This window comes from Chelonia mydas, chromosome 28 (assembly GCF_015237465.2).
Source record: "Chelonia mydas isolate rCheMyd1 chromosome 28, rCheMyd1.pri.v2, whole genome shotgun sequence".
Classification (NCBI taxonomy): domain Eukaryota; kingdom Metazoa; phylum Chordata; order Testudines; family Cheloniidae; genus Chelonia; species Chelonia mydas.
This window is the reverse complement of record NC_051268.2, coordinates 1,156,387-1,181,249: the sequence shown is the minus strand read 5'-3', so window position 1 is coordinate 1,181,249 and position 24,863 is coordinate 1,156,387. Positions and strand designations below refer to the sequence as shown.

Below are 24,863 nucleotides of genomic sequence, written 5' to 3'. Positions count from 1 at the left end.
CAGCCCCACAGGCCCCCCCCCCATGCCTCCTCTGTACAGCCCCATAGCCCTCTCATCTGCCCAGATGTTTCCCCTGTGCAGGGCACACGGCAGCCCCATAGCCCCCTAGATGTCCTCTCTGTGCAGCCCCATAGCCCCCCTCCATGTCCCCTCTGTGCAGGGCACACGGCAGCCCCATAGTCCCCCAGATATCCTCTCTGTGCAGCCCCAGAGCCCCCCAAATACGCCCTCTGTGCAGAGCACACAGCAACCCATAGCCCCCTGATGCCTCCTCTGTACAGCCCCATAGCCCTCCCACCTGCCCAAATGTTTCCTCCGTGCAGGGCACAGGGCAGCCCCATAGCCCCCCCCCCGGATGTCCTCTCTGTGCAGCCCCATAGCCCCCCTCCATGTCCCCTCTGTGCAGGGCACACGGCAGCCCCATAGCCCCCCAGATATCCTCTCTGTGCAGCCCCGAGCCCCCCAAATGCCCCCTTTGAGCAGCCCCAGAGCCCCCCAAATGCCCCCTCTGTGCAACCCCTTAACACCCCCCCATGTCCACTCTGTGCAGCCCCATAGGCCCCGATGTCCCCCCGTGCAGCCACAGGACAGCCCCCTAGCTCTGCCCTGTGTCGGGGTGGGAGGGGGGCAGGGAGAAGAGGCGGACCCACGAATTAACCCCAGGTCAGCGGACGCTCCGGGACAGCCCAGCTGCGCCTGCGCCGGTGGGGTGAGCGCGGGAGGCGGGGCTTAGGGGGCGTGGCCTTCCCCCTGCAGGTTCTGTCTGGGCTCGGCCGGGCGCCCCTTTGGAACGTGGCGAGCAGGTGGCGCGGCCGCTGCGCCCCGCCCCCTTGGAACGTTGCGGCCAGGTGGCGCGGCCAGGGCGGTCCACGTGAGCGCCCGGCGCGGGCGGGGGGGGACACACGTGGGTTTTTGTTTGTTTTTTTCCCGGATTTGTGGGGTTCGTTGATCCTCGCATCCCCTCCCCCCCACTCCGCTTCTTAAGGGGGTCCTGGGTCGCCAGCCCCCGGGAAGGCGGCGGGGGGGCAGCGGGCTGGTATCTGGGTATAACGCCCAGAGGGGGATTTCTGAAGCGGGGGGGGGGGATTTTTTGCCCTGGCTTTTTCGGGGGAGCAGCGGAGGCTGATGTGATGCTCGGCCAGGTAAGGATTGGGGGCGGGGGGGAGATCAGCGACCAGGCGGGTATACAGGTGTAACGCCTGGCGGAGGGGAGGGATCGCCACACACACACACACACACACCCCGGGCTGGAGGGGGGGGAAGGGAGGAGATGGTGTTTGGAGGTCCAGGATTTCCTGCTGCGATTCCATAGACTTTGACCCTGGTCACAGTAGCTCTGGTGGTGGGGGAGGGGGAGACCCAATACTACCCCCCCCCCCCGCCAGCTGCTGTTGCTTCCCCCTTCCCTGGAGTGAGCGTGGGGGAGTCACCTAGCTAAAGGGGTAATCCCCCCCCCCCCCCATCGCAGCTCCCTCCACTAGATCCCTTCTGACTGCTTTTGGTGCGGCTGATTCTGGGGTGAGTCGCTGCTGGGGGGGGACAGCGAGGGGGCATGCGATCTTCGGGGTGATGGAGATGGGTTCACCCTGATATGTCTTTGGCTCTGCTGGGGGTGAAGATGTTAATAAAATCCTGGTGGCAAGATTAAAGAGTTCAGCACGCGGGGGGGGGAGGGGGTCAATTTTTTGCTGATTTACTCTTAACCCGCACTGAAGCGGGGAGGGAATAAATGTCTGATCCTCTTAAGGCAGTGGTTCTCAAACTTTTGTACTGGTGACCCCTTTCACACAGCAAGCCTCTGAGTGTGGACCCCCCCCTTATAAATTAAAAACACATTTTTATATATTTAACACCATTATAAATGCTGGAGGCAAGCAGGGCTTGGGGTGGAGGCTGACAGCTCGTGACCCCCCCATGTAATAACCTCGCGACCCCCTGAGGGGTCCCGACCCCCAGTTTGAGAACCCCTGTCTTAAGGGTTTGTCTACACTGGGACGTTAATTCGGATTGAGGGCCGGGTGTGCGTTTAAATCTGCTCTGAAAGTGGATTATCCGTATTAGCCAGTTCACGGGGAAGCAGAATCGGGTCCTGTGTGTGTGTGGGAGTTAAGCAGAAATGAAAGTGTAAATGAAAGTCTTGTCAGCTAAGCCTTTAAGCGCTGGAGCCACTCCTGAATCTTGTGGAGACTCTGGATTAAGGGGGCTACGTTCCAATCTATCTTCATCCACTTTGCGCCAGTCGCTTCCGTGTATGGCGAACCCCTTATTCAAGATGCAAAAAACCGAAGGCAACCTGGTTAACTGGGTTGAAGTGCAAAGTATGAAGTAAGGCGTTGATCAGAACAATTTCCCTTCGGAGAATCGTAGGACGGGAAGGGACCCCGAGAAGTCATCTAGTCCAGTCATCTGCGCTCATGAAGTATTATCAAGACCAGTGGTTTTCAAACCAGTACCAGGACTGCAAGGCCAATGGGAGCTTGTGGGGGGCGGGGAGGGGTGTCTGTGGACGAGAGCCTCCCGAGATAACCCCAATCCCCTGCCCTACCCCTGAGCCCCCCCAAACCTGGAGCCCCCTCTTGCACCCTCATCCTCGGCCCCACCCCAGAGCCTGCACTCCCAGCCCAGAACCCTGACCCCCTCCTGCATCCCAACCCCCTGCCCCAGCCAGAGGCCCAACCCACACCCTGAATCCCTCATTCCCAGCCCCACCCTGCAGCCCGCACCCCAACCCTGTGCCCCAGCCCTGAGCCCCTCCCACACCCCAAACTCCTCCTCCCCAGCTCTGTTGGGTCGTGGGCATCAACAATTTTCTTCAACTGGAGTCTCCAAGAAAAAAGGTTTGCAGACCACCGATCTAGTCCACATCTCTCTTGGGTGCGACTCGCACGAGACCCCCATCACCGGTTCTTTGCTCCCGTAAAACTCCTGTATAAGAAGTGAGATCGCTGCGTCACGTACGTGGAGGCTTGAAGACTTCCTTGAAAACCCAAATAAAGCAGGGTGTGAATGCGGTTCCACAAAAGCCCGATAGATCTGGGATAACAGGCTCTCGGATTGCCATGCGGTCAACTCCTAAAGGTGACGGAAAGCAAAGATCGAGGAACGCAAACAGCGAAGAGTGCGGGCCGACTGTCTAGTTTACGTCTTTTCTTTTTTCTCTCATATCCCTTTTCCATTACAACCTTGCATGTCTCAACCCCTGTCCACGTGTGATATTCCAGGGAGCCTGAGTTTACTTCTCCACTTCACCCGCTATTTCTGTCAATCCATCTCCCGCTGCTTGGGGGACTAACATGAAGGGGAAGGGAGTCCAGGAGAGCTGGCTGTATTTCAAGGAATCCCTGTTGAGGTTACAGGGACAAACCATCCCGATGAGTCGAAAGAATAGTAAATATGGCAGGCGACCAGCTTGGCTTAATGGTGAAATCCTAGCGGATCTTAAACATAAAAAAGAAGCTTACAAGAAGTGGAAGGTTGGACATATGACCAGGGAAGAGTATAAAAATATTGCTCGGGCATGTAGGAAAGAAATCAGGAGGGCCAAATTGCACCTGGAGCTGCAGCTAGCAAGAGATGTCAAGAGTAACAAGAAGGGTTTCTTCAGGTATGTTGGCAACAAGAAGAAAGCCAATGAAAGTGTGGGCCCCTTACTGAATGAGGGAGGCAACCTAGTGACAGAGGATGTGGAAAAAGCTAATGTACTCAATGCTTTTTTTACCTCTGTTTTCACTAACAAGGTCAGCTCCCAGACTGCTGTGCTGGGCATCACAAAATGGGGAAGAGATGGCCAGCCCTCTGTGGAGATAGAGGTGGTTAGGGACTATTTAGAAAAGCTGGACGTGCACAAGTCCATGGGGCCGGACGAGTTGCATCCGAGAGTGCTGAAGGAATTGGCGGCTGTGATTGCAGAGCCCTTGGCCATTATCTTTGAAAACTCGTGGCGAACGGGGGAAGTCCCGGACGACTGGAAAAAGGCTAATGTAGTGCCAATCTTTAAAAAAGGGAAGAAGGAGGATCCTGGGAACTACAGGCCAGTCAGCCTCACCTCAGTCCCTGGAAAAATCATGGAGCAGGTCCTCAAAGAATCAATCCTGAAGCACTTACATGAGAGGAAAGTGATCAGGAACAGTCAGCATGGATTCACCAAGGGAAGGTCATGCCTGACTAATCTAATCGCCTTTTATGATGAGATTACTGGTTCTGTGGATGAAGGGAAAGCAGTGGATGTATTGTTTCTTGACTTTAGCAAAGCTTTTGACACGGTCTCCCACAGCATTCTTGTCAGCAAGTTAAGGAAGTATGGGCTGGATGAATGCACTATAAGGTGGGTAGAAAGCTGGCTAGATTGTCGGGCTCAACGGGTAGTGATCAATGGCTCCATGTCTAGCTGGCAGCCGGTGTCAAGTGGAGTGCCCCAGGGGTCGGTCCTGGGGCCGGTTTTGTTCAATATCTTCATAAATGATCTGGAGGATGGTGTGGATTGCACTCTCAGCAAATTTGCGGATGATACTAAACTGGGAGGAGTGGTAGATACGCTGGAGGGGAGGGATAGGATACAGAAGGACCTAGACAAATTGGAGGTTTGGGCCAAAAGAAATCTGATGAGGTTCAATAAGGATAAGTGCAGGGTCCTACACTTAGGATGGAAGAATCCAATGCACCGCTACAGACTAGGGACCGAATGGCTCGGCAGCAGTTCTGCGGAAAAGGACCTAGGGGTGACAGTGGACGAGAAGCTGGATATGAGTCAGCAGTGTGCCCTTGTTGCCAAGAAGGCCAATGGCATTTTGGGATGTATAAGTAGGGGCATAGCGAGCAGATCGAGGGACGTGATCGTTCCCCTCTATTCGACACTGGTGAGGCCTCATCTGGAGTACTGTGTCCAGTTTTGGGCCCCACACTACAAGAAGGATGTGGATAAATTGGAGAGAGTCCAGCGAAGGGCAACAAAAATGATTAGGAGTCTAGAGCACATGACTTATGAGGAGAGGCTGAGGGAGCTGGGATTGTTTAGTCTGCGGAAGAGAAGAATGAGAGGGGATTTGATAGCTGCTTTCAACTACCTGAAAGGGGGTTCCAAAGAGGATGGCTCTAGACTGTTCTCAATGGTAGCAGATGACAGAACGAGGAGTAATGGTCTCAAGTTGCAATGGGGGAGGTTTAGATTGGATATTAGGAAAAACTTTTTCACTAAGAGGGTGGTGAAACACTGGAATGCGTTACCTAGGGAGGTGGTAGAATCTCCTTCCTTAGAGGTTTTTAAGGTCAGGCTTGACAAAGCCCTGGCTGGGATGATTTAACTGGGAATTGGTCCTGCTTCGAGCAGGGGGTTGGACTAGATGACCTTCTGGGGTCCCTTCCAACCCTGATATTCTATGATTCTATGATTCTAAGTCACTGCGGTCCGCTCCGGCCGGTGGGCGTTTGGTGTTCTGAATTGTTGGAGCAATTTCTTACGGGTGTGTGTGTGGGGGGGAATTCTCCACTGCTGACAATTTTGCGGTCGAGGTTGGAGTTTCGCCAAAGGGCTCAGCTCTGGGGATGGTTTTATGGGGACGTTCCCCGGCTTGGGTTACGCGGGCATTTCAGCCTGGACGATCGCTCAAGTGTTGCCCCGGTTCTATTCGTTCCCTCCGAACCGTCCGGCGTTGGCCGTTGTCGGAAGACAGGACACTGGGCTCGATGGACCTTTGGTCTGACCCAATCTGGCCATTACATGCTTTTGGGGGCATGCACCCCAAATCCCCGCCCTCCCAAATCTACCGGTTTTGTTCTTCTGCGGTTTGCTTGGATATCACGAGCTACGAATTGCTGAATCATAGAATCGTAGGGCTGGAAGGGACCTCAAGAGGTCCTCTAGTCCAGTCCCCTGCCCTCAAGGCAGGACCAAGTATTCTCTAGACCATTCCTGACGGGTGTTTATCTAACATGCTCTTAAAAACCTCCAGTGACAGAGATTCCACAACCTCCCTGGGCAATTTATTCCAGGGCTTAACCACCCTGACCGTTGGGAAGTTTTTCCTAATGTCCAACCTAAACCACCCTTGCTGCAATTTAAGCCCATTGCTTCCTGTCCTATCCTCAGCGGTCAAGGAGAACAAATTTTCTCCCTCCTCCTTGTAACCATGTTTTATGTACTCGAAAACTGTGATCGTGTCCCCCTCTCAATCTTCTCTTCTCCAGACTAAACAAACCCAAGTTTTTCAGCCTTCCCTCGTGTTTTCTAGACCTTTCACCATTTTTGTTGCTCTTCTCTGGACTTTCTCCAGTTTGTCCACCTCGGTCCTGGAATGTGGCGCCCAGAACGGGACGCACTACTCCAGCTGAGGCCGTGTCGGCGCGGAGCAGAGCGGAAGAATTACTTCTCGTGTCTGGCTTACGACGCTCCTGCTAATACAGCCCAGAATGCTGCTTGATTTTTTTGCAGTAGGGTTACTCTGTTGACTCATATTTCGCTTGTGGTCCACTCTGACCCCTAGATCCCTTTTCACAGTTCTCCTTCCTAGGCAGTCATTTCCCATTGTGTGTGTGTGTGTACCTGATTGTTCCTTCCTAAGTGGAGCATTTTGCATTTGTCCTTACTGAATTTCATCCTCTTAACTTCAGACCATTTCTCCAGTTTGTCCAGATCATTTTGAATTTGAATCCTACCCTCCAAGGCACTTGCAACCGCTCCTGTGTCCACATATCTGGGGGAGGGATAGCTCAGTGGTTTGAGCATTGGCCTGCTAAAGCCAGGGTTGTGAGTTCAATCCTTGAGGGGGCCATTTAGGGATCTGGGGCAAAAATTGGGGATTGGTCCTGCTTTGAGCAGGGGGTTGGACTAGATGACCTCGTGAGGTCCCTTCCAACCCTGATATTCTATGATTCTATGATCTATTCAAGGGACATCATCATAGGGCCTAATCACATCAGCCACACGATCAGAGGCTCGTTCACCTGCACATGTTGCATGTACGACTGTGGCGGTTCAATGATGAGACAGAACACAGATTTATTCAAGCAAGCAAGCTGGTCAGCTGAAATGGGCTGCTGCCTGTCAGCTTTCCACCTTCTCCTTTATTATATTTCTCCCCCCTGCACATTACCTACTTTCACCGCAAAGGAATGCATGACATTGATTAATATTCTTGTTTTTCAGCCTCTATCTACTACATTCCTAATTCTCGGGCCTTAAGGCCAAGCCAAGGAAGCTTCCCACGATTACTGTCCTTTAATCAAGTTCCCAGGGTTCATATCTGGTCCTCGTCCTTGGACGGAGCAATGTGTTGCTCCTCACAACGGTCAGGGTGTGCCCTGACCGTTTGCAGGTGGATGGACCAAACATGAGCCTTCATCTCCCCCTTTTTGTTTAATTATACTCGGCCCTCTCATGGGAGCCGTCAATTTGCTTTTGCGAGCAATTTAACTCCCAAATAGGCAAGGACATAACTCGGGGAGCTTGCCAGGGCGAATCTCTACAAAGCCTTAGCAAAGAGGGAATACATTGTACACAGCAGCAGCAAAAAATAAGCCCAATGATTATAAACACAGCATAACCAAAAAGTTGTCGCAGCCAGCCTAGAGATGGCTTGTACTAGTGCAGTTAACCACACGCGCACAGGTGACATCGTTGGCCCCGGCCGGGTACGGTGTGTGGAGGGATATAGCCGTGTGAGGCAAGGTATAGTAGGCCGGGCCCCAATTAGCCATGCCAGAGTACTGGGAAGAGAGATTCGCGTAAGCAGCGAGCATCGTCTCATTCCCTATCTCCTCAGGGTGATGACATACTGGAATAAGGCATGTACCTAACAATTCTCCGGCTTCTACAGAATCAGACAAACAAAAGTGGGTAACATTTGCTATTGAAGCCAATCTTTCCCATATGTTATACGTCATTCGGGCCCGTAACGGGGGATGCGCTTCCGAGCCAACCCCTACAGGAAATAGCAGGCACAAAAGGCATACAATCAGTACAGAGTTAGCAGTGATTTGGGCGAGAATCGCCACAAACAAAGTCTCAGGAGTCTCTGGCTGTTGGTTTGCTGCCAGTCTTCGTTGAGCCGCCGCGACCAATGCTTTTACTGCTCCCCATGTCACGGGCTGGCTTGGGGCGCTACGCCTCTTCCGTTTCCGTCCCGCCGTTGTTGACCCGGGAGGCACCGCGTTCTCCTCCAAGGTCAGCTGAAACTCCGGTATGGGGTTCGGCAGCCCCTGGTGCCATGCCATGCTGTTTCAGTGCCGGTCGCACACACCGGGCTGGAACCCACAACGGTCCTGCAGGGAGAGACACCGCAGCATATCCCCGACCCCAAGTGATTAGAGGTACTGGGACCAGCCATTGCGGATCAGGCAGCTGACGGTAAAAGACACGCGGTCTTTCCAGTACCTCAGATTTGTGAAAATGCCGATCCGCGGGGGTCTGCTGATCTGCGTTCAGCGTTAAATTGTTTAAAGTAAACAAAAGGATATGCATTTGTTGTTGAATGTCTCCTAAGGTTCGGAGACGCAGCTCCCCTTGTTTTAATTGTTTATCAAGCAAGGTTTTGAGCGTGCGATTGGCACGTTCAACAATGGCTTGGCCCGTGGAATTATAAGGGATCCCGTGCTTAAGACGGACGTCCCATCGGGCACAAAAGGTGGAGAGGGCTGTGGAGCAGTAGGCTGGGGCGTTATCTGGTTTAATCTGGCTTGGGCGACCCATAACAGAAAAACAGGCTAGCAAATGGTGAATCACTTTGGCAGTGGCTTCCCCACGCTGCGGGGTTGCCCAGAGGAATCCCGAATAAGTATCAACAGAAACATGTAAAAAGGAATAGGGGCGGAATTGTGGCACGTGAGTGACATCCATTTGCCACAGCTGATTCGCTGCGGTACCTCTGGGGTTAACGGCATAAGAAAAGGTAGGGGCAGCAGCGGCACAGTGGGGGCAGGAACGAACAATGGAACGTGCATGATCAGTAGGAATGTGAAACTGCCGGGCCAAAACAGAGGCAGACTGATGAAAAAAGGCATGGCTTTCAATGGGGTCAGAAAAAAGGGAATTTACCTGACCACGTAGCGCGCGATCGGCGCGCGCATTGCCCTCAGTGAGTGACCCAGGCAAAGGGGTATGACTGCGAATGTGAGCAACAAAATAAGGAAAATTACGAGTGGAGGTAAGATATTGCAAAGACAAAAATAGGCGAAGGAGGTCCGCATCGACCTGAGGGGTAATGAGGGCAAGGGGTAAATGATCAATCACTTGATAAACATAATGGGTGTCCACAATTAAATTAAAGGGACAATCAGCAAAAAGTTGAAAGGCCAAAATAACAGCAGCCAGTTCCGAGCGCTGCGCGGAACGCTGAGGCAAGGTAAAACGAGAATGCCAGCGAGGGGGGTCACCGGATTGATAGGTGACAACACCTCGATGTGGAGAGCCATCAGTAAAAAGAGTAACAGCAGAAACAATGGGTTGAGAGTGGCTAAGACGATGAACAACTAGAGGCACCTTTTGGGTAATTACCAACCGAGGATCTTTTGGGGGATTATAAGAAATTTCTCCCACATAATCACAAAGAGCAACCTGCCAAGCCAAAGAGGTGTGGCACAAGGAATCAAATTCACTACGGGACAAGGGGAACACAATATCAACTAAATCAGTGCCAGTGAGTTGCACTGCACGGTGGCGGGCTTTACGAACAAGATCAGACAGGGCATCTAGATATGGGTAAATATTCCGAGGAGGAGTGGAGGAGAGGTACAGCCACTCTATGATAGAGACGGCTGTATTCGTACGGGGTACAAACAAAGCCGCAGTGGGCGTATGAGGGGTGGCAAGAAGAATCAACCGTAGGGGACGGACCTCAGGGGGTCTGTCCACAAACTGCTGACTCAATGCTGCATTGATTTGTCGAATGCAGGCAATGTGCTCTTCAGTGATGGCAATAACTGCACCCGGTGCTCGGGCTCCACGTAGGAGCCCGAACAACGGCTGCAGCATTGAGGTGGGGAGACGAAAATAGGGCCGAATCCAATTTAAATGACCCAAAATCTGTTGTAATTTAACAAGGGTTAGGGGTTGAGGTAGAGTTAGTGCCGGACGAACCGGAGCAGCATAGGTTTGTAAAACCTTATGGCCGAGGTAGTGGTAGGGATAAGAGCGTTGGATTTTTTCTGGTGCCACCAACAGGCCATTTTGGCCGAGAATTTGAGACAAAGATTCAATCTGTTGTTCCGTGACCTGGGGACCACTAAGCAAAATGTCATCCATATAATGGTAGACCTTTAGCGTAGGGTACCGGGCACGAAAAGGGGTGAGGGCCCGATTCACAAAAAGCTGACACAAGGTTGGACTATTTTGCATTCCCTGGGGTAAGACCTTCCACTGATACCTTTGAGAGGGTTGCTGATTATTATATTGTGGCACCGTAAACGCGAATTTTTCGCGATCTTGCGGGCAAAGGGGGATGGTGAAAAAACAATCTTTTAAATCTAACACACAGAGCTGATCAGTTTGAGGAATTAAATTTGGATTTGGTAAGCCAAACTGCAAGGGGCCCATAGGTTGGATGCGTTTATTTATTTCCCTTAAATCATGTAACAGCCGCCAAGCACCAGATTTTTTCTTAATAACGACCAGCGGGGTGTTCCAGGGACTAGTAGAGTACTCCAAGCGCTGTGCCTGCAAATGCTGCTGCACAAGCGAATGAAGCGCTTTCTGTTTTTCTAGAGGGAGGGGCCACTGGTCAATCCAGACGGGCTCTAAGGATTGCCATACCAAGGGTAATGCGGAGGGCAATGTGGGTGAGGGAGGGTTTTGAGCCATCAGATATTAATATCGAGGGTGGTGTCCAACTTTGTAAGTAAATCACGGCCCCAAATATTGAGGTGGACAGGGAGCACAAAAGGGCGGATAGTAGCAAGGGCACGGCCTCCCGGTTTAGAGACTGTGACCCAAGACAAACTCTGTCGCCCGGGTTTACTACCCCCGATCCCCCACAACTCTTTAGAAGGAACCGTAGGCCAACTAACCGGCCACTCCGGATCACGAATCACCGTAACGTCAGCTCCAGTGTCCACCAGCCCTGTGAAGGGAACATCATTTAAGAGAAGTGTTAACTGAGGTTTCGAGGGGCGGACTGACATTGTCAGAGCAACAAGTGGAGAGGACGTGCTGTGAGACGGCGAGTGAGACAACGTTGATCCAAAGCCGCCTCCGCCCCGAGTTCGATCCTCGGCAGCTGGCACCTGATAGGGGACTAAAATCAATTGTGCAATTGATCGTCCACGCGGGAGCGACTGTGGAAGATGAGTCCACACCTGAACCTTAATAATGCCGGTGTAATCGGCATCGATTACTCCGGGGATGACAAAAAAGCCCTGTTTCCCAGCATGAGAGCGAGGGAGAACAAGACCCACAAAGCCGGCAGGGAGAGGTCCCGTCACCTGGGTAGGTATGGCGCAGACCTCCCCTGGCAGCCGAAAATCAGTGTCCTCCTGCATGATCAAATCAAGCCCTGCACTTCCAGCAGTCGCCGCCCTCATAGAGTCTATGGATTTAAAGGCAGAGGAACGGTTGTCTGAGTGGGAAACACCCCCATTTGGCCCTGGGTTCGGGGGGAACCCGTTGCGCGGTTTCCCGACCCGCTACGACACTGATTAGCCCAGTGATAGCCCTTCCCACACTTGGGGCACTTCTTTGAGGGTCGAGCGGGTGCCTTTGATGAGCGGCACTCCCGCTGAAAGTGACCCTCCTTACCACAGCGGTAACAACGCTTCCCCTCCCTCCCGGTTTTTCTCAGGGCGGCAGCCAGAACTCCAGCCTTATGGGCTTGTGTGCCAATGTTCTGGCACGCCCGTAGCATGTCTGAGAGCTCTAAAATGCCAGAGGCTTGCGCCGTCTGGAGGGCACGGCGGCAATCCTCGTTCGCATTCTCAACCGCCAATTTTAACAGAATCTCCTGGGCTGCCGCAGCGTTATCCACCTGTCGGAGGATAGCCTCCTGCAATCTGTTGGTAAAATCCAGATAGGACTCTGATGCACCCTGACGGATACTGACAAAGCTTTTTGTAGGCTTGCCTGAATCCGGGACGTTCCGGAAAGCATGCTGGGCGCAGGTGGAAATGAGGGGGAAGAGGGCCTGAGGGAGTTGAGTCTGCGTCTCAACGGTAACAAACTGTCCCTCCCCTGCCAATTGCTCATAAATAACATTAACACCTGCTGCTCTATGAATCTGGGCCTGACGGTCCGCCTCCTGCCGAAACTCACTAACCCAAATAACATACTGACTGGGAGACAGCATCATGCGCATCAGCGCCTTCCAATCCTCAGGGATCAAGGCGTACCCACTACCTAGCCCTTCAATGAGACCACGCACAAACGTGCTAGTCAGACCGAACTCGCGAATCGCCTTTTTTACCTCTCTAACCACCGAGTAAGGCAATGAAACCCAGGTTCCCACCGGGTTGCCCTGGTCGTCATTCTGCCAGGTCACCGGACAAACTGAGACCAGCTCAGCCAGCTCCTCTGCTGTAAGATCTGAGCGAATCTTCGCTGCGTGAACCATTTGTTGCACCAGCGAAAGCCTCTGAGCAGATGCAGACGACCTCCCGGGGGGCCCCGAAGCATGGGGTCCTAGGGGGGGAGGGTAATCACACACCGGCTCCGGCGGGGAAGGTAAGGGAGGCGGTGGTAATAAAGGCACTGGGGGCAAAGCAGGGAGAGGGATGGCTGTAGGAGCCGACGGCGGTGGCGGAATTGGCAGTCCCTCTATTGGCGCGAGAGAAGGTTCTTCCGAGGCGACACACTGTGTTGCATCGGTAGGAGGGGGGGCGGCTGCAGGAGCCGACGGGCGTGGCGAGATCACCAGCCTCGCGAGGGAGGGCCTGTCCGAGGCGACACGCTGTATCGCATCGCGGCAGAGGTGCCAGGCATGTAAAGCCTGCACGGGCGCCCGAGGCTCTTCATGCAATGTCTGGCCCAACCGCTCCCAGTCCGCTAGCTTAAGGGTTCCGGCTTCAGGGTACCACGGGCACTGGGCACTCACCTCCTGTAACAGGAGAGTGAGTTCTCGAGTGGGGCAGACATGCTGAGCCTTACGCAGCAAATACTGTAGCTCAGTGCGATGTTGCACTTGCAAAGCAGAGAGGGAACTTCCCATACTTACCACAATGAAAAATACTCACCGGGATCCACGAAGCGGATGAGTGACGCGTCTGAAACCCTTGCCGGGCGAGGTGAGTGCTGAGGGCCCCACGTTTGGGCGCCAGTTGTGGCGGTTCAATGATGAGACAGAACACAGATTTATTCAAGCAAGCAAGCTGGTCAGCTGAAATGGGCTGCTGCCTGTCAGCTTTCCACCTTCTCCTTTATTATATTTCTCCCCCCTGCACATTACCTACTTTCACCGCAAAGGAATGCATGACATTGATTAATATTCTTGTTTTTCAGCCTCTATCTACTACATTCCTAATTCTCAGGCCTTAAGGCCAAGCCAAGGAAGCTTCCCACGATTACTGTCCTTTAATCAAGTTCCCAGGGTTCATATCTGGTCCTCGTCCTTGGACGGAGCAATGTGTTGCTCCTCACAACGGTCAGGGTGTGCCCTGACCGTTTGCAGGTGGATGGACCAAACATGAGCCTTCATACGACAAAGGTGGTAATTGTCTGGCTTTACTTGGCACTGGTGAGACCTCAGCTGGAGTACTGTGTCTCATTCTGAGCACCACACTTCAAGAAAGATGTGGACTGGAGAGAGTCCAGAGAAGAGCAGATTTGAGGACTTCAGTAGCTCAGACATAGGTGAGAGGTTTATTGCAGGAGTGGGTGGGTGAGATTCTGGGCCTGCATTGTGCAGGAGGTCAGACTAGATGATCATAATGGTCCCTTCTGACCTTAATATCTATGAATCTATGAAACATCCACCAATGTGATATATGCCATCATGTGCCAGCAATGCCCCTCTGCCATGTACATTGGTCAAACCGGACAGTCTCTACGTAAAAGAATAAATGGACACAAATCAGACATCAAGAATTATAACATTCAAAAACCAGTCGGAGAACACTTCAGTCTCTCTGGTCGCTCGATTACAGACCTAAAAGTGGCAATTCTCCAACAAAAAAACTTCAAAAACAGACTCCAAGGAGAGACTGCGGAATTGGAATTAATTTGCAAACTGGACACAATTAACTTAGGCTTGAAAAGAGACTGGGAGTGGATGGGTCATTACACAAAGTAAAACTATTTCCCCATGTTTATTTCCCCCCTCCACCCCCCCACTGTTCCTCACACGTTCTTGTCAACTGCTGGAAATGGCCCACCTTGATTATCACTACAAAAAGTGTGTGTCCCCCGCCCCCTCTCCTTCTGGTAATAGCTCACCTTAAGTGATCACTCTGGTTACAGTGTGTAGGGTAACACCCATTGTTTCATGTTCTCTGTGTATATAAATCTCCTCACTGTATTTTCCACTGAATGCATCCGATGAAGTGAGCTGTAGCTCACGAAAGCTTATGCTCAAATAAATTGGTTAGTCTCTAAGGGGCCACAAGTCCTCCTTTTCTTTTTGCGAATACAGACTAACGTGGCTGCTACTCTGAAACCCTCCTGGTTTGGTATCGTTTGCAAACTTTTACACGCATTCCTGCTGCCGACCAGGGTCTGGAGGCCCAAACTTATTGCAAAGCCTCCTTCAAGCGTCGCGTACGTTTCCCGATGTGCAGGAGAACTTTCATCGGCCGCCGTCGTTCCGGGTCGCGGCCTCTTCGCTCGCCTTTTGCGCGTGATACGTCGGGTTTAATCTTGCACTGAATATCTGTGGAGACTCTGGACTGAGAGGGCTTCGTTCCGATCTATCTTCATCCACTTTGCACCCGGTCTCCCAGGAGGGTCTGGCAGTGGGGAGAGGCCTGTTGATTTTAGGGGGAGGAGGGTCACCCCGTGGCCTCAGGCGCGTGCCTCTGGGATTGCCTGTAGAACAAAGAACCGGGGGAAGGCAGAAATTAGGGTCTTCCAGCTGAATGGTCCCCCCCCCAATGGAGCTTACTGTGTTGACGCCCTAAATGACCGATCTCCCCAATAGAAAGACGAGAAATAAGATTGGGGGTGGGGGGCACACAGCCCCTGGCATGGGGTTTGGGGAATGGGTGGGGGGCACACAGCCCCAGGCATGGGGGGGATGGGGGCCCCTGGCATAGGGAGAGACGGGGGACACACAGACACAGGTATGGGGGGAGAATAGGGGCCCCTGGTATGGGGGGAGGGGCAGGTGGGGGGCCACCCAGAGCCCCAGGCATGGAGCCGGAGGCCAGGAAGGGGGCGCACGGAGTCTTTGTTGGGGGGCAGTTTTGAGGCCAAGTGAGAGATGCAAAGGGAGGGAAAAAACAGCTGCTCGGAAGCCGGGACTGGAGGAGCTGGGAGCTCCCCCGCACCCCACAGCGCCCCCTGCTGGGAGAGGCTGGGACTGGAGGACCTGTACCCCAGGACAAAAACGCCTATTCTAACGCCCCGCTCTCTCTCCTGCAGTGAGCCCCATGCCGGTGGTGCACCCCCAACCCCCCGACGGGGGCTGGGGCTGGATGGTGGTGCTGGCCGCCTTCTTCCAGTCGGCGCTGGTTTTCGGGGTGATCCGCTCCTTCGGCGTCTTCTTCATGGAGTTTGTGGGGTACTTCGGGGAGCTGGCGGGGCGGGTCTCCTGGATCACCTCCATCGGGATCGCCGTGCAGCAGTTTGCTAGTGAGTTGGGGGGCGGAGGGGATCCTGACCCACTTTTGGAGGTAGGAGGGAGAACCCCACTCCTCCCCCAGAGTCAGCTGCATCGCAAGGTAACAGGGCCCACCCGGTGTCTCTCTGCTGCCCCCTGCAGGTCCGGTGGGCAGCGCCCTCAGCACCCAGTACGGCGCCCGCCCCGTGGTGATGGCCGGGGGCGTCCTCTCGGGGCTGGGCATGTTCCTGGCGTCCTTCGCCACCAGCCTGACCCACCTGTACCTGAGCATCGGGCTGCTCTCAGGTAGGTCCCCCCTGAGCCTCCCCCCCCCCCGCCTCAGTGCCCTCTGGGAGTATCCTCGCTCAAGGCTGAGAGCAAGGGCTTCTGGGTAACCCAGTGCACCCTGGGACCATCCTCGCCCAAGACCAGGAGCAAGGGATTCTGGGTCTAATATCCGGTATTCCAGGCAGGAATGACCGGATGTTGCCGGTGGCGGGTTTTCAGAGCTTCATTTCACCTTTTCCGGGAGTTCAAACAGCCAACCCGAGCTAAACCTTCATTGGTGGGCTTGGCAACATTCGACGTTGTTCGTTTTTGAGCATTTAGATGGGTCGTTTCGACGCTTTCTTTTAAAGCGTCTCTCTGAGATTTTTTTTTTTTTTTACCCGCTTACGCTTTCACGGTTGCGTAAGATTACGGGTTCGACCTTTTGTTTTCTCCCCCCTGGTTTTATGGATTGAAATTTGCACAGCGGCGGGAAGCCGCGGGGGCTGGTCGGACAAGTATGGGCCAACAGGCGTAGAGGTTGAAAAACTTAGACCTTGGTAGCCCTAAAAACAGAAGTGGTCCCCCTCACGTGTCCGAACCAAGCTGGATTTCAGGATACTTCCTTTAATCCTTACGGCGCACGACTTTACTTTGCTGATCTGTACATTTCGATCTCTATCGATTGACCGTATCTGTTTGTTGGTTTGGGTGTCTACAGCTGAATGGGCGTTTACCAACACTTACCGATCGGGGGTGGGGGGGGAATATAATTCTTCTAAGCCGACCTGTTGGAGACCATGAAGTCTTCCTGTCTTACTGCCCTGCTAAATTAGGGCTTTAAAATAGTTGACCTTTTTCAAAATGGCTGCCATCATGTGGGGGGCAACCGTGGACCCAGGGGGGAAGGAGCCAGGGCTTCTTCAAAATGGCTGCCACTGCGTCTGCGGAATCAGTGGGGAAGTTGTTTGGAGGGAGGAGAGCATAGGGGGGAAAGGAGTGGGGCCTTTTCAAAATGGCTGCCATCCTGGGGGGCGGGGGGAGAGGGAACTGTGGGGCCACAGGGGAAAGGAGCAGGGTCTTTTCAAAATGGCTGCCATCCCGTGGGGGAGAACTGTGGGGCCACAGGGGAAAGGAGCAGGGTCTTTTCAAAATGGCTGCCATCCCGTGGGGGAGAACTGTGGGGCCACAGGGGAAAGGAGCAGGGCCTTTTCAAAATGGCTGCCGCTGAGGGGGACGGTTTGGCGGAGGGCATCAAAGGAAAGAGAGGACCATCCAAATGGCCACCGTTTGATGGGTGGGGGTAGGGAGAAGGAGCTAGGTCCCATTCAAAATGGCCATCAGTATATGGGGGGAGGGTAATCACTGAGGCTGGGGGAGGAAGGAGCCGGGCCTCATTCAAAATGGCTGCAGCCACACGGCAGCCATTTTGGAAAAACGAGTTAAAAAGTAGATGGGCCCAAAACAGTCTCATTTGTGGCCATGTCCGGCCTGTTGCCATACCAACCTGGATGTGATGGGGGGGGGCTACGTGTGTATTTTATGCCCCCCCCCCTTTTTTTTTTTTTTGCAGGCTTCGGGTGGGCCTTGGTCTTCACGCCTTCCGTGGCCTCGGTGGCCCGTTACTTCAAGAAGCGCCGGACGTTCGCCACGGGCTTGGCCTTCACGGGCGTGGGCCTGTCCTCCTTCGCCTTCTCCCCGCTCTTCCAGCTCCTGGTGGACACCTACGCCTGGCGGGGGGCCCTCCTGGTAGTGGCCGGCATGTCCTTCAACCTGGTGGTGTGCGGTGCCCTCATCCGCCCCCTGACCCTCAAGGAGGACCTGGCCGGCGCCGGGGACCCCGGCGGGAGCTGCCTGGGGAAGCTTTCCACCCTCTTTGGCCTGCCTTTGCTCTTCCACTGGCCTTTCATGAGGTTCGTCCTGGCCGTGACCTTGATCAACACCGGCTACTTCATTCCCTACGTCCACTTGGTGGCCCGGGCCCGGGAGCTGGGCTTCGATGAGTACCAGGCCGCCTTCCTTATGTCTGTGGCTGCCGTGACTGACCTGTGTGGCCGCCTCCTCTCGGGTTGGCTGGCCGATTGCCGGGTTTTCCACCTCAGCCACATCTTGGTGGCCTGGACCTCCCTGACTGGCATCTCCTTGGCGCTGGTGCCTCTGGGGTGCAGCTACCCGCTGCTGATGGCCATCGGCATCTGCTACGGGTTCTTCTCTGGCGCGCTCACCCCCGTGGTCTTTTCCATCCTGCCGGAAATCGTGGGCATCAGGCAGATTTTCGGCTCGATGGGGCTGCTGCAGATGATGGAGAGCATCGGTGGGCTTCTGGGAGCGCCGTTCTCTGGTAGATCGCCGCTGGCTTTCTTCTCCTCCCGTTCAATTAATTGGAAATGAGCTCCTCCTTCCCCCATAAATCAATCCCCAACCCTGCCCTTTCCCCTGTAACCTTAAGTCATAGACTTGGTCCTTCTTGGAACCAAGACTCCTGGCCCCTACTCTGGTCTTGGGAACAGTGGTTAACATGTGAACATCATCCGGCTTGGCATTAGCTGCCCTCCAACCCCAGGTGGGGATAGAACCAGCAGTCCTGACTCCCAGTTCCCCCTGCTCCAACCAGCTAGACCCCACAAGGTTCTTGTGACCTCGTTCTAGGTTGCCCTGGTTCTAGGTCACCCTAGGTTTTGATCTAAGTCATCCTGGCTTCTTATGGCGCCGTAGGTCACCTCCATGTTCTAATTTGCCCTACGTTATCTGGATGATGTTCTAGGTCACCCTGTGTTCGCATGACAGTCTAGGTCACCTCCATGTTCTAGGTTGCTGTGTGCTCTCTGGATATTGTTCTAGATCACACTTGTCTCTTGTGTCATTTGAGATCGCCTTCATGTTCTAGGTTGCCCTATGTTCTCTGGCTATTGTTCTAGCTCACCCTGGGTTTTCCTGCTGTTGGTCTGGATGACTCTTTCCTTTCTCTGTTCCAGGTTGGCTGCGGGACATGACTGGGGACTACACAGCCTCTTTCCTGGCAGCTGGGGCTTTCCTCTTGGCGGGGAGCCTGGTTTTGGTCACTCTGCCCAACTTCTTCTCTTGTCTGGGCTCCTCCCCTCCTGCCTGCCACGGCACCAAGGTGGAGGCCGGGGCGGAGCCGGCCGCATTGACACCGGCCTCTGGGGAACTTTCCTCCCAGGACAGAGACTGGCCAGCCAGAAGCCAAGATCTCAGGGAGCCGGCGTGACTGCAAGGGGGTTGTGGCAGTGGCTGGGTGAAGGGGGGGAACCAAGGAGTGACAGCTACCCCCCCCACCCCCCAGCTCTTTTGGGGCCCCTCAATCCATTATCACAGCCTGGGCCTAATACCCCCTTCCCTGGGCCTAATCCCCTGTTTGTATCCTCTGATCCCTGGGGCGAACTCCTTGACCGGGACCAGGTTCTGGAAGGGCTAATGCAGTCAGAGCGTAAATTCCAGCCTGGGGAGGGGTCCTAGAGTTTTGCCTCTCTTCCTACCTACCATCCCCTTCAATATCTCCACCGAGAAGGATGCTCCTTCACAGAAATAAGCCACATAAATACCCTTGCCCTCCTGGGTTCTCCGCCGGTGCCTCCCATGGGCTCCAACCTCCCAGAAGCCTGCTGGAAGCTTAGGGCCCGTTGTGGAGGTCCATAATTCGGGGAGGACGCTGAGGAAGCGGGGCAAGGTTCAGTCTATGAAGACCCCAACGAGGAGCAGAAATTGGATCAGAGTCTGGGCCTAACACAAAGAACATTTTATAAAGTGGGGGGAGGATCGGGCCGCTGCATTCATTTGGGGAAACCCTGTATACACCATCAATGACAGGTCACCTCCATGTTCTAGTTTGCCCTACGTTATCTGGATGTTGTTCTAGGTCACTTTGTGTTCGCATGACAGTCTAGGTCACCTCCATGTTCTAGGTTGCCCTACGTTATCTGGATGTTGTTATACGAACACGAAGTAACCTAGGACAGTCTAGGTCACCTCCATGTTCTAGGTTGCCCTACGTTATCTGGATGTTGTTCTAGGTCACTTTGTGTTCGTATGACAGTCTAGGTCACCTCCATGTTCTAGGTTGCTGCGTGCTCTCTAGATATTGTTCTAGATCACACTTGTCTCTTGTGTCATTTGAGATCGCCTTCATGTTCTAGGTTGCCCTATGTTCTCTGGCTATTGTTCTAGCTCACCCTGGGTTTTCCTGCTGTTGGTCTGGATGACTCTTTCCTTTCTCTGTTCCAGGTTGGCTGCGGGACATGACTGGGGACTACACAGTGGCAGGTGTATGCAGACAGGAAATAAAAGACCCACTCCCATAATATGTGCGGTAGGCCCCTGCCTCCGTTTCCCCACTTGCTGCTGGGAATGGCTGGCAGGAAATGGACACCCAGCTTTGCACCCCACTCCGGGGGCGGGGGGTTAGTGATGTCCCAGAAATGCAGTTATGGGTGTAAAGGCCCCCCTTCCGGATTAGTTTAACCTCCAAAATGTAGGATTTGCTCATTTAAAGGGGGGAGGGAGTCGTTTAGCGAAATGACAGTTTTTTGGGGGCGGGGGACAAAAGCGGCAGTTTCGAGTGCCGCCTTTTTTGGACCAGAGCTGCGTGCGGGGGGGGGGGGGGAATTAAAACCAGCCAATTCCTCTAGCGGGCGTCTGAGTTCACGGGCCCCTAACCAGCGCGTGAGAGGAAGGGGCCCAAGCGAAGGTGACTTTAGCTTGGAAGTGGCCACAATGCCCCCCCGGACAGGTGGGCCAAAGGTCGAAAGTGCCTCATTGAAGCAAAGTAGCTTGAAAGTTCATCTTGAGTTTTCTCGCATTGAAAGGAACAGGTCTCTTCACAGCGGGGTGGGTGAATATTAACGGAGTAACAAGGGAGGTTTCTCCAAGGATTGGGCAAAACAGCTTGGGGTGGGTTTGCAGAGTGGGAGGAAAGATAAGCAAGAAAAGGGATTAATTCAGGTATGGTGCAGACCTGGTGATGGAACCCAGGAGTCCTGGCTCCCAGCCCCGGCCGCCGCTCTAACCCACCAGACCCCACTCCCCTCCCAGAACCATCCTGTCCTAGGGAGTTTGCCCTGGGCTCCCTCTGTGATCCTGGCCCCTGTCCATTGTCTGGGGCATTGCTCGTACCCTTTGTAATTCAGCCTTTCCCAGGCTCTTTGGAGGCGGCTGGTTATCCAGGGACCCCTCGCCCAGCACTGAGATGCGGCCACCTCTGGGGCGGGGCGGCTGGTGACACAGGGACCCCTTCCCCGGCGCTGAGATGTGGCCACCTCTGGGGCGGGGCGGCTGGTGACTCAGGGACCACTCGCCCGGTGCTGAGATGCGGCCACTTCTGGGGTGGGGCGGCTGGTGACTCAGGGACCACTCGCCCGGTGCTGAGATGCGGCCACTTCTGGGGTGGGGCAGCTGGTGACACAGGGACCACTCGCCCGGCGCTGAGATGCGGCCATCTCTGGGGCGGGGCGGCTGGTGACACAGGGACCCCTTGCCTGCCGCTGAATTGCGGCCACCTCTGGGGCAGGGCAGCTGGTTACACCGGGACCCCTCGGCCGGCGCTGAGAAGTGGCCACCTCTGGGGCGGGGCGGCTGGTTATACAGGGATGCCTGGAAGCTACATAGAAACTTTTTAAAGACACCATTTTAGGGGCTCCGTTGAATAGCATACCCCGAAATTAAAAAAATCCTAGCAAGAGAACCAAAAAACTGTCACCACGGTTAAACAACCAAGTAAGAGAAGCAGTGAGAGGCAAAAAGGCATCCTTTAAAAAGTGGAAGTTAAATCCTAGTGCGGAAAACAAAAAGGAGCATAAACTCTGGGTAAAAATATAATCAGGCCAAAAAGGAATTTGAAGAGCAGCTAGCCAAAGACGCAAAAAGTAACAGCAAAAAAATGTTTTAAGTACAGTAGAAGCAGGAAGCCTGCTAAACAACCAGTGGGGCCCCTGACCGATTGAGGTGCTAAAGGAGCAGTTAAGGACGTTAAGGCCATTGCGGAGAAATTAAATGAATTCTTTGCATTGGTCTTCCCGGCTGAGGATGTGAGGGAGATTCCCAAACCTGAGCCATTCTTTTTAGGTGACAGATCTAAGGAACTGTCCCAGATTGAGGTATCTTTAGAGGAGGTTTTGGACCAAATTGATGAATTAAACAGCAGTAAGTCACCAGGACCAGCTGGTATTCACCCAACAGTTTGGAAGGAACTCAAATGTGTATGTCTACACTATGAAATTAGGTCGATTTTATACAGTCGATTGCGTATGTCCACACTACGTGCATTAAGTGGGAGGAGTGCGTCCTCACTACCGTGGCTAGCATCGACTTACAGAGCGGTGCACTGTGGGTAGCTATCCCACAGTTCCAGCAGTCTCCGCCACCCATTGGAATTCTAGGTTAAGCTCCCAACACCTGATGGGGCAAAAACATTGTTGCGGGTGGTTTTGGGTACATGTCGTCAGTCGCCCCTCCCTCTGTGAAAGCAACGGCAGACCGTCTGCCCCAGCCTACCCCTTGCTCCCATGGTTCATGAAGCCTGGACAGTAGTAAGGAGCAGTTCCACTATAGGCTGAGCAAGTGGAGAATGGTGGTAGAATGTGCCTTTGCACGTTTAAAAGCGCGCTGGCGCTGTTGGTCAGACCTCAGCGCAACCAACATTCCCGTTGTTATTGCTGCTTGCTGTGTGCCCCATAATATCTGTGAGAGTAAGGGGGAGATGTTTATGGCCAGGTGGGAGGTTGAGGCAAATTGCCTGGCGTCCGATTTTGAGCAGCCAGACACCAGGGCGATTAGAAGAGCACAGTTAGGTGCGCTGCGCATCAGAGAGGCTTTGAAAACCAGTTTCATGACTGGCCAGGCTATGGTGTGACCGTTGTGTGTGTTTCTCCTTGATGCCAACCCGCCCCCTTTCTTGATTTTAATTCCCTGTAAGCCAACCACCCTGCCCTCTTCGAAATAAAGTAATTACTGTTTTGAAACCGTTCATTCTTTATTAATTAAAAAAATGAGGTAACAGACAAGCCCGGGTGGGGTGGGGGAGGAGGGAAGGACAAGGCCACGTTGCTTATTGTAGCCACACTACAAATCAAACTGTTAGAATGACAGCTTTCTGTTGCTTGAGCCATCCTCTGGAGTGGAGTGGCTGGGTGCCCGGAGCCTCCCCCCCACGTTCTTGGGTGTCTGGGTGAGGAGGCTATGGAACATGGGGAGGAGATCAGGCAGTTATATAATGGATGCAGCTGGGGACTGTGCTCTTGTTGGCTTTCCTGCAGCTCCACCAGATGCTTCATCACGTCCGTTTGCTCCCCCATTAGCCTCAGCATCGCGTCCTGCCTCCGCTCTTCATGCTCACTTAATTCTTTCCTGGTCTCTGCCACTGAATGCCTCCTTGCATTACCAGGGATCGGCAACCTTTGGCACGTGGCACGGCAGGCTAAGCCGTCTGGCAGGCCAGGCCGCTTTGTTTACGCTGCTATATCTTCAGGTTCGGCCGATCACGGCTCCCACTGGCCGCGGTTCGCCATTCCAAGCCAAAGGGGGCTGCGGGAAGCGGCGTGGGCCAAGAGATGTCGACAAAACAGGCTTGGTCATGTGGACGAGTGCAGGGTTAAATGGATCTAATGCTGCTAAATTCGACCTAAACTCGTAGACCAGGGCTAACTGTCGTCTGTAATCGTGAAATCAGCTTCGGTACCAGATGGCTGGCTGATGGTTAATGTTATGCCAATTTTTTCGAAAGGCTCCAGAGGTGTTGTTTGCCTTTCGTTCTATTCAATGTGACTATAGCCAGTGGGCTAGCTTGCCTTTATTATATTGACTGCCAGCCAGTAAACCAGAAGGTTTATTAGACGACAGGAATACAGTCCAAAACAGAGCTTGTAGGTACAGAAGGCAGGACCCCCTCAGTCAGGTCCATCTTGGGGGGTCGGGAGCCCAGACCCAGGGTCTGGGCCTCCCTCTGTTTCCCCAGCTAGCTCCATACTGAAACCCCCTCCTCTGGCCTTTGTCTCTTTTCCAGGCAAGGAGGCCACCAGATCTCTTTGTTCTCTAACACCTTCAGTTGGCACGTTGCAGGCCATCAGTTGCCAGGAGACCGGGTGTCTGCAACAATCACGCACCCTTATCCCACCCCCTAGATACTTAAGAACTGCCTAGGGGAAACTGAGGCACCCACACAGTATTCAGAGAAAACATTAAGAACATTCCCACTTCGTCACACATGTGTCAACCACGGAGGTGTCCTGGCAATGAACTGACGAACATAACAGGTACATGAGATACATCAAAGGCTACCCAGCTTGCTTGCCTATATATTGTTTCTTATTTTCTTACGGGTTTGATTATTTGTTTGATTATTATAGGTTTATATTAGAGTATATTTTGGCTGTAACACAAGGGACCTGCAGCCCACACCCTGTATGTTGAGCTAAGGTGAAGTTGGCATACATATGTTTGGGACTTTTCAGCTAGATAGATGGTTATGAGCTAAAACATAAGGTCTGCGACCTTTAACATAGATGATGTGTTAAAGCAGGTTGGTCTATGGGCTTTCCTAAGTTCAGACCCTTTTAAACTTAGGAGGAACACCACAACTCGGTGTGACGAAGTGAGGCTTTTCACCTTGTTATGTTGCATGTGAGTTTTACACAGTGTGTGCCTCAGTTTCCCTGAGTTCTGCACCAATGCCTAAGGGGTGGGTGTGACGGGTTTCCCCCCCGGAACTATGGTACCCGCCTGATCCACCAGCCGGGGCTCCCTTCACACTGTACTGCTGTGACAAGCTACAGACACGCTCTTGGTCTCACACTTTCACCAGCGCACATTCAGGTAGGGACACAGCCAGTGGTGGTAACATGCCAACAGGCTTTCTGACCAGCCCCTGCATGGGAAAGCTTCAGCTAAGGAAGTGCCCAGATACTCAAAACCCAAAAT

At 53.5% G+C, this 24,863-nt stretch overlaps 1 protein-coding gene across 6 annotated transcripts; it reads left to right on the top strand.

Moving 5' to 3' along the window:
• Positions 1-724: 724 nt before the first annotated feature.
• SLC16A13 (solute carrier family 16 member 13) lies at positions 725-22,909 on the top strand. Of its 6 annotated transcripts, none has more exons than XR_006287713.1 (6): positions 725-1,142; positions 15,491-15,700; positions 15,831-15,974; positions 17,509-18,276; positions 18,911-19,763; positions 19,841-22,909. XR_006287713.1 is itself a non-coding variant. In XM_037887606.2 (5 exons), the coding sequence occupies exons 2-5, from the start codon at positions 15,499-15,501 to the stop codon at positions 19,162-19,164; spliced, it is 1,368 nt and encodes a 455-aa protein (XP_037743534.1). In that variant the 5' UTR covers positions 765-904; positions 15,491-15,498; the 3' UTR covers positions 19,165-22,909. The 6 variants fall into 6 exon arrangements, 3 of the variants coding, with proteins under 3 accessions (XP_037743534.1, XP_037743536.1, XP_037743535.1); XR_006287714.1 differs by having other exon boundaries at positions 932-1,142; positions 20,217-20,938; XR_006287715.1 differs by having other exon boundaries at positions 932-1,142; positions 19,918-20,938.
• Positions 22,910-24,863: the final 1,954 nt, after the last annotated feature.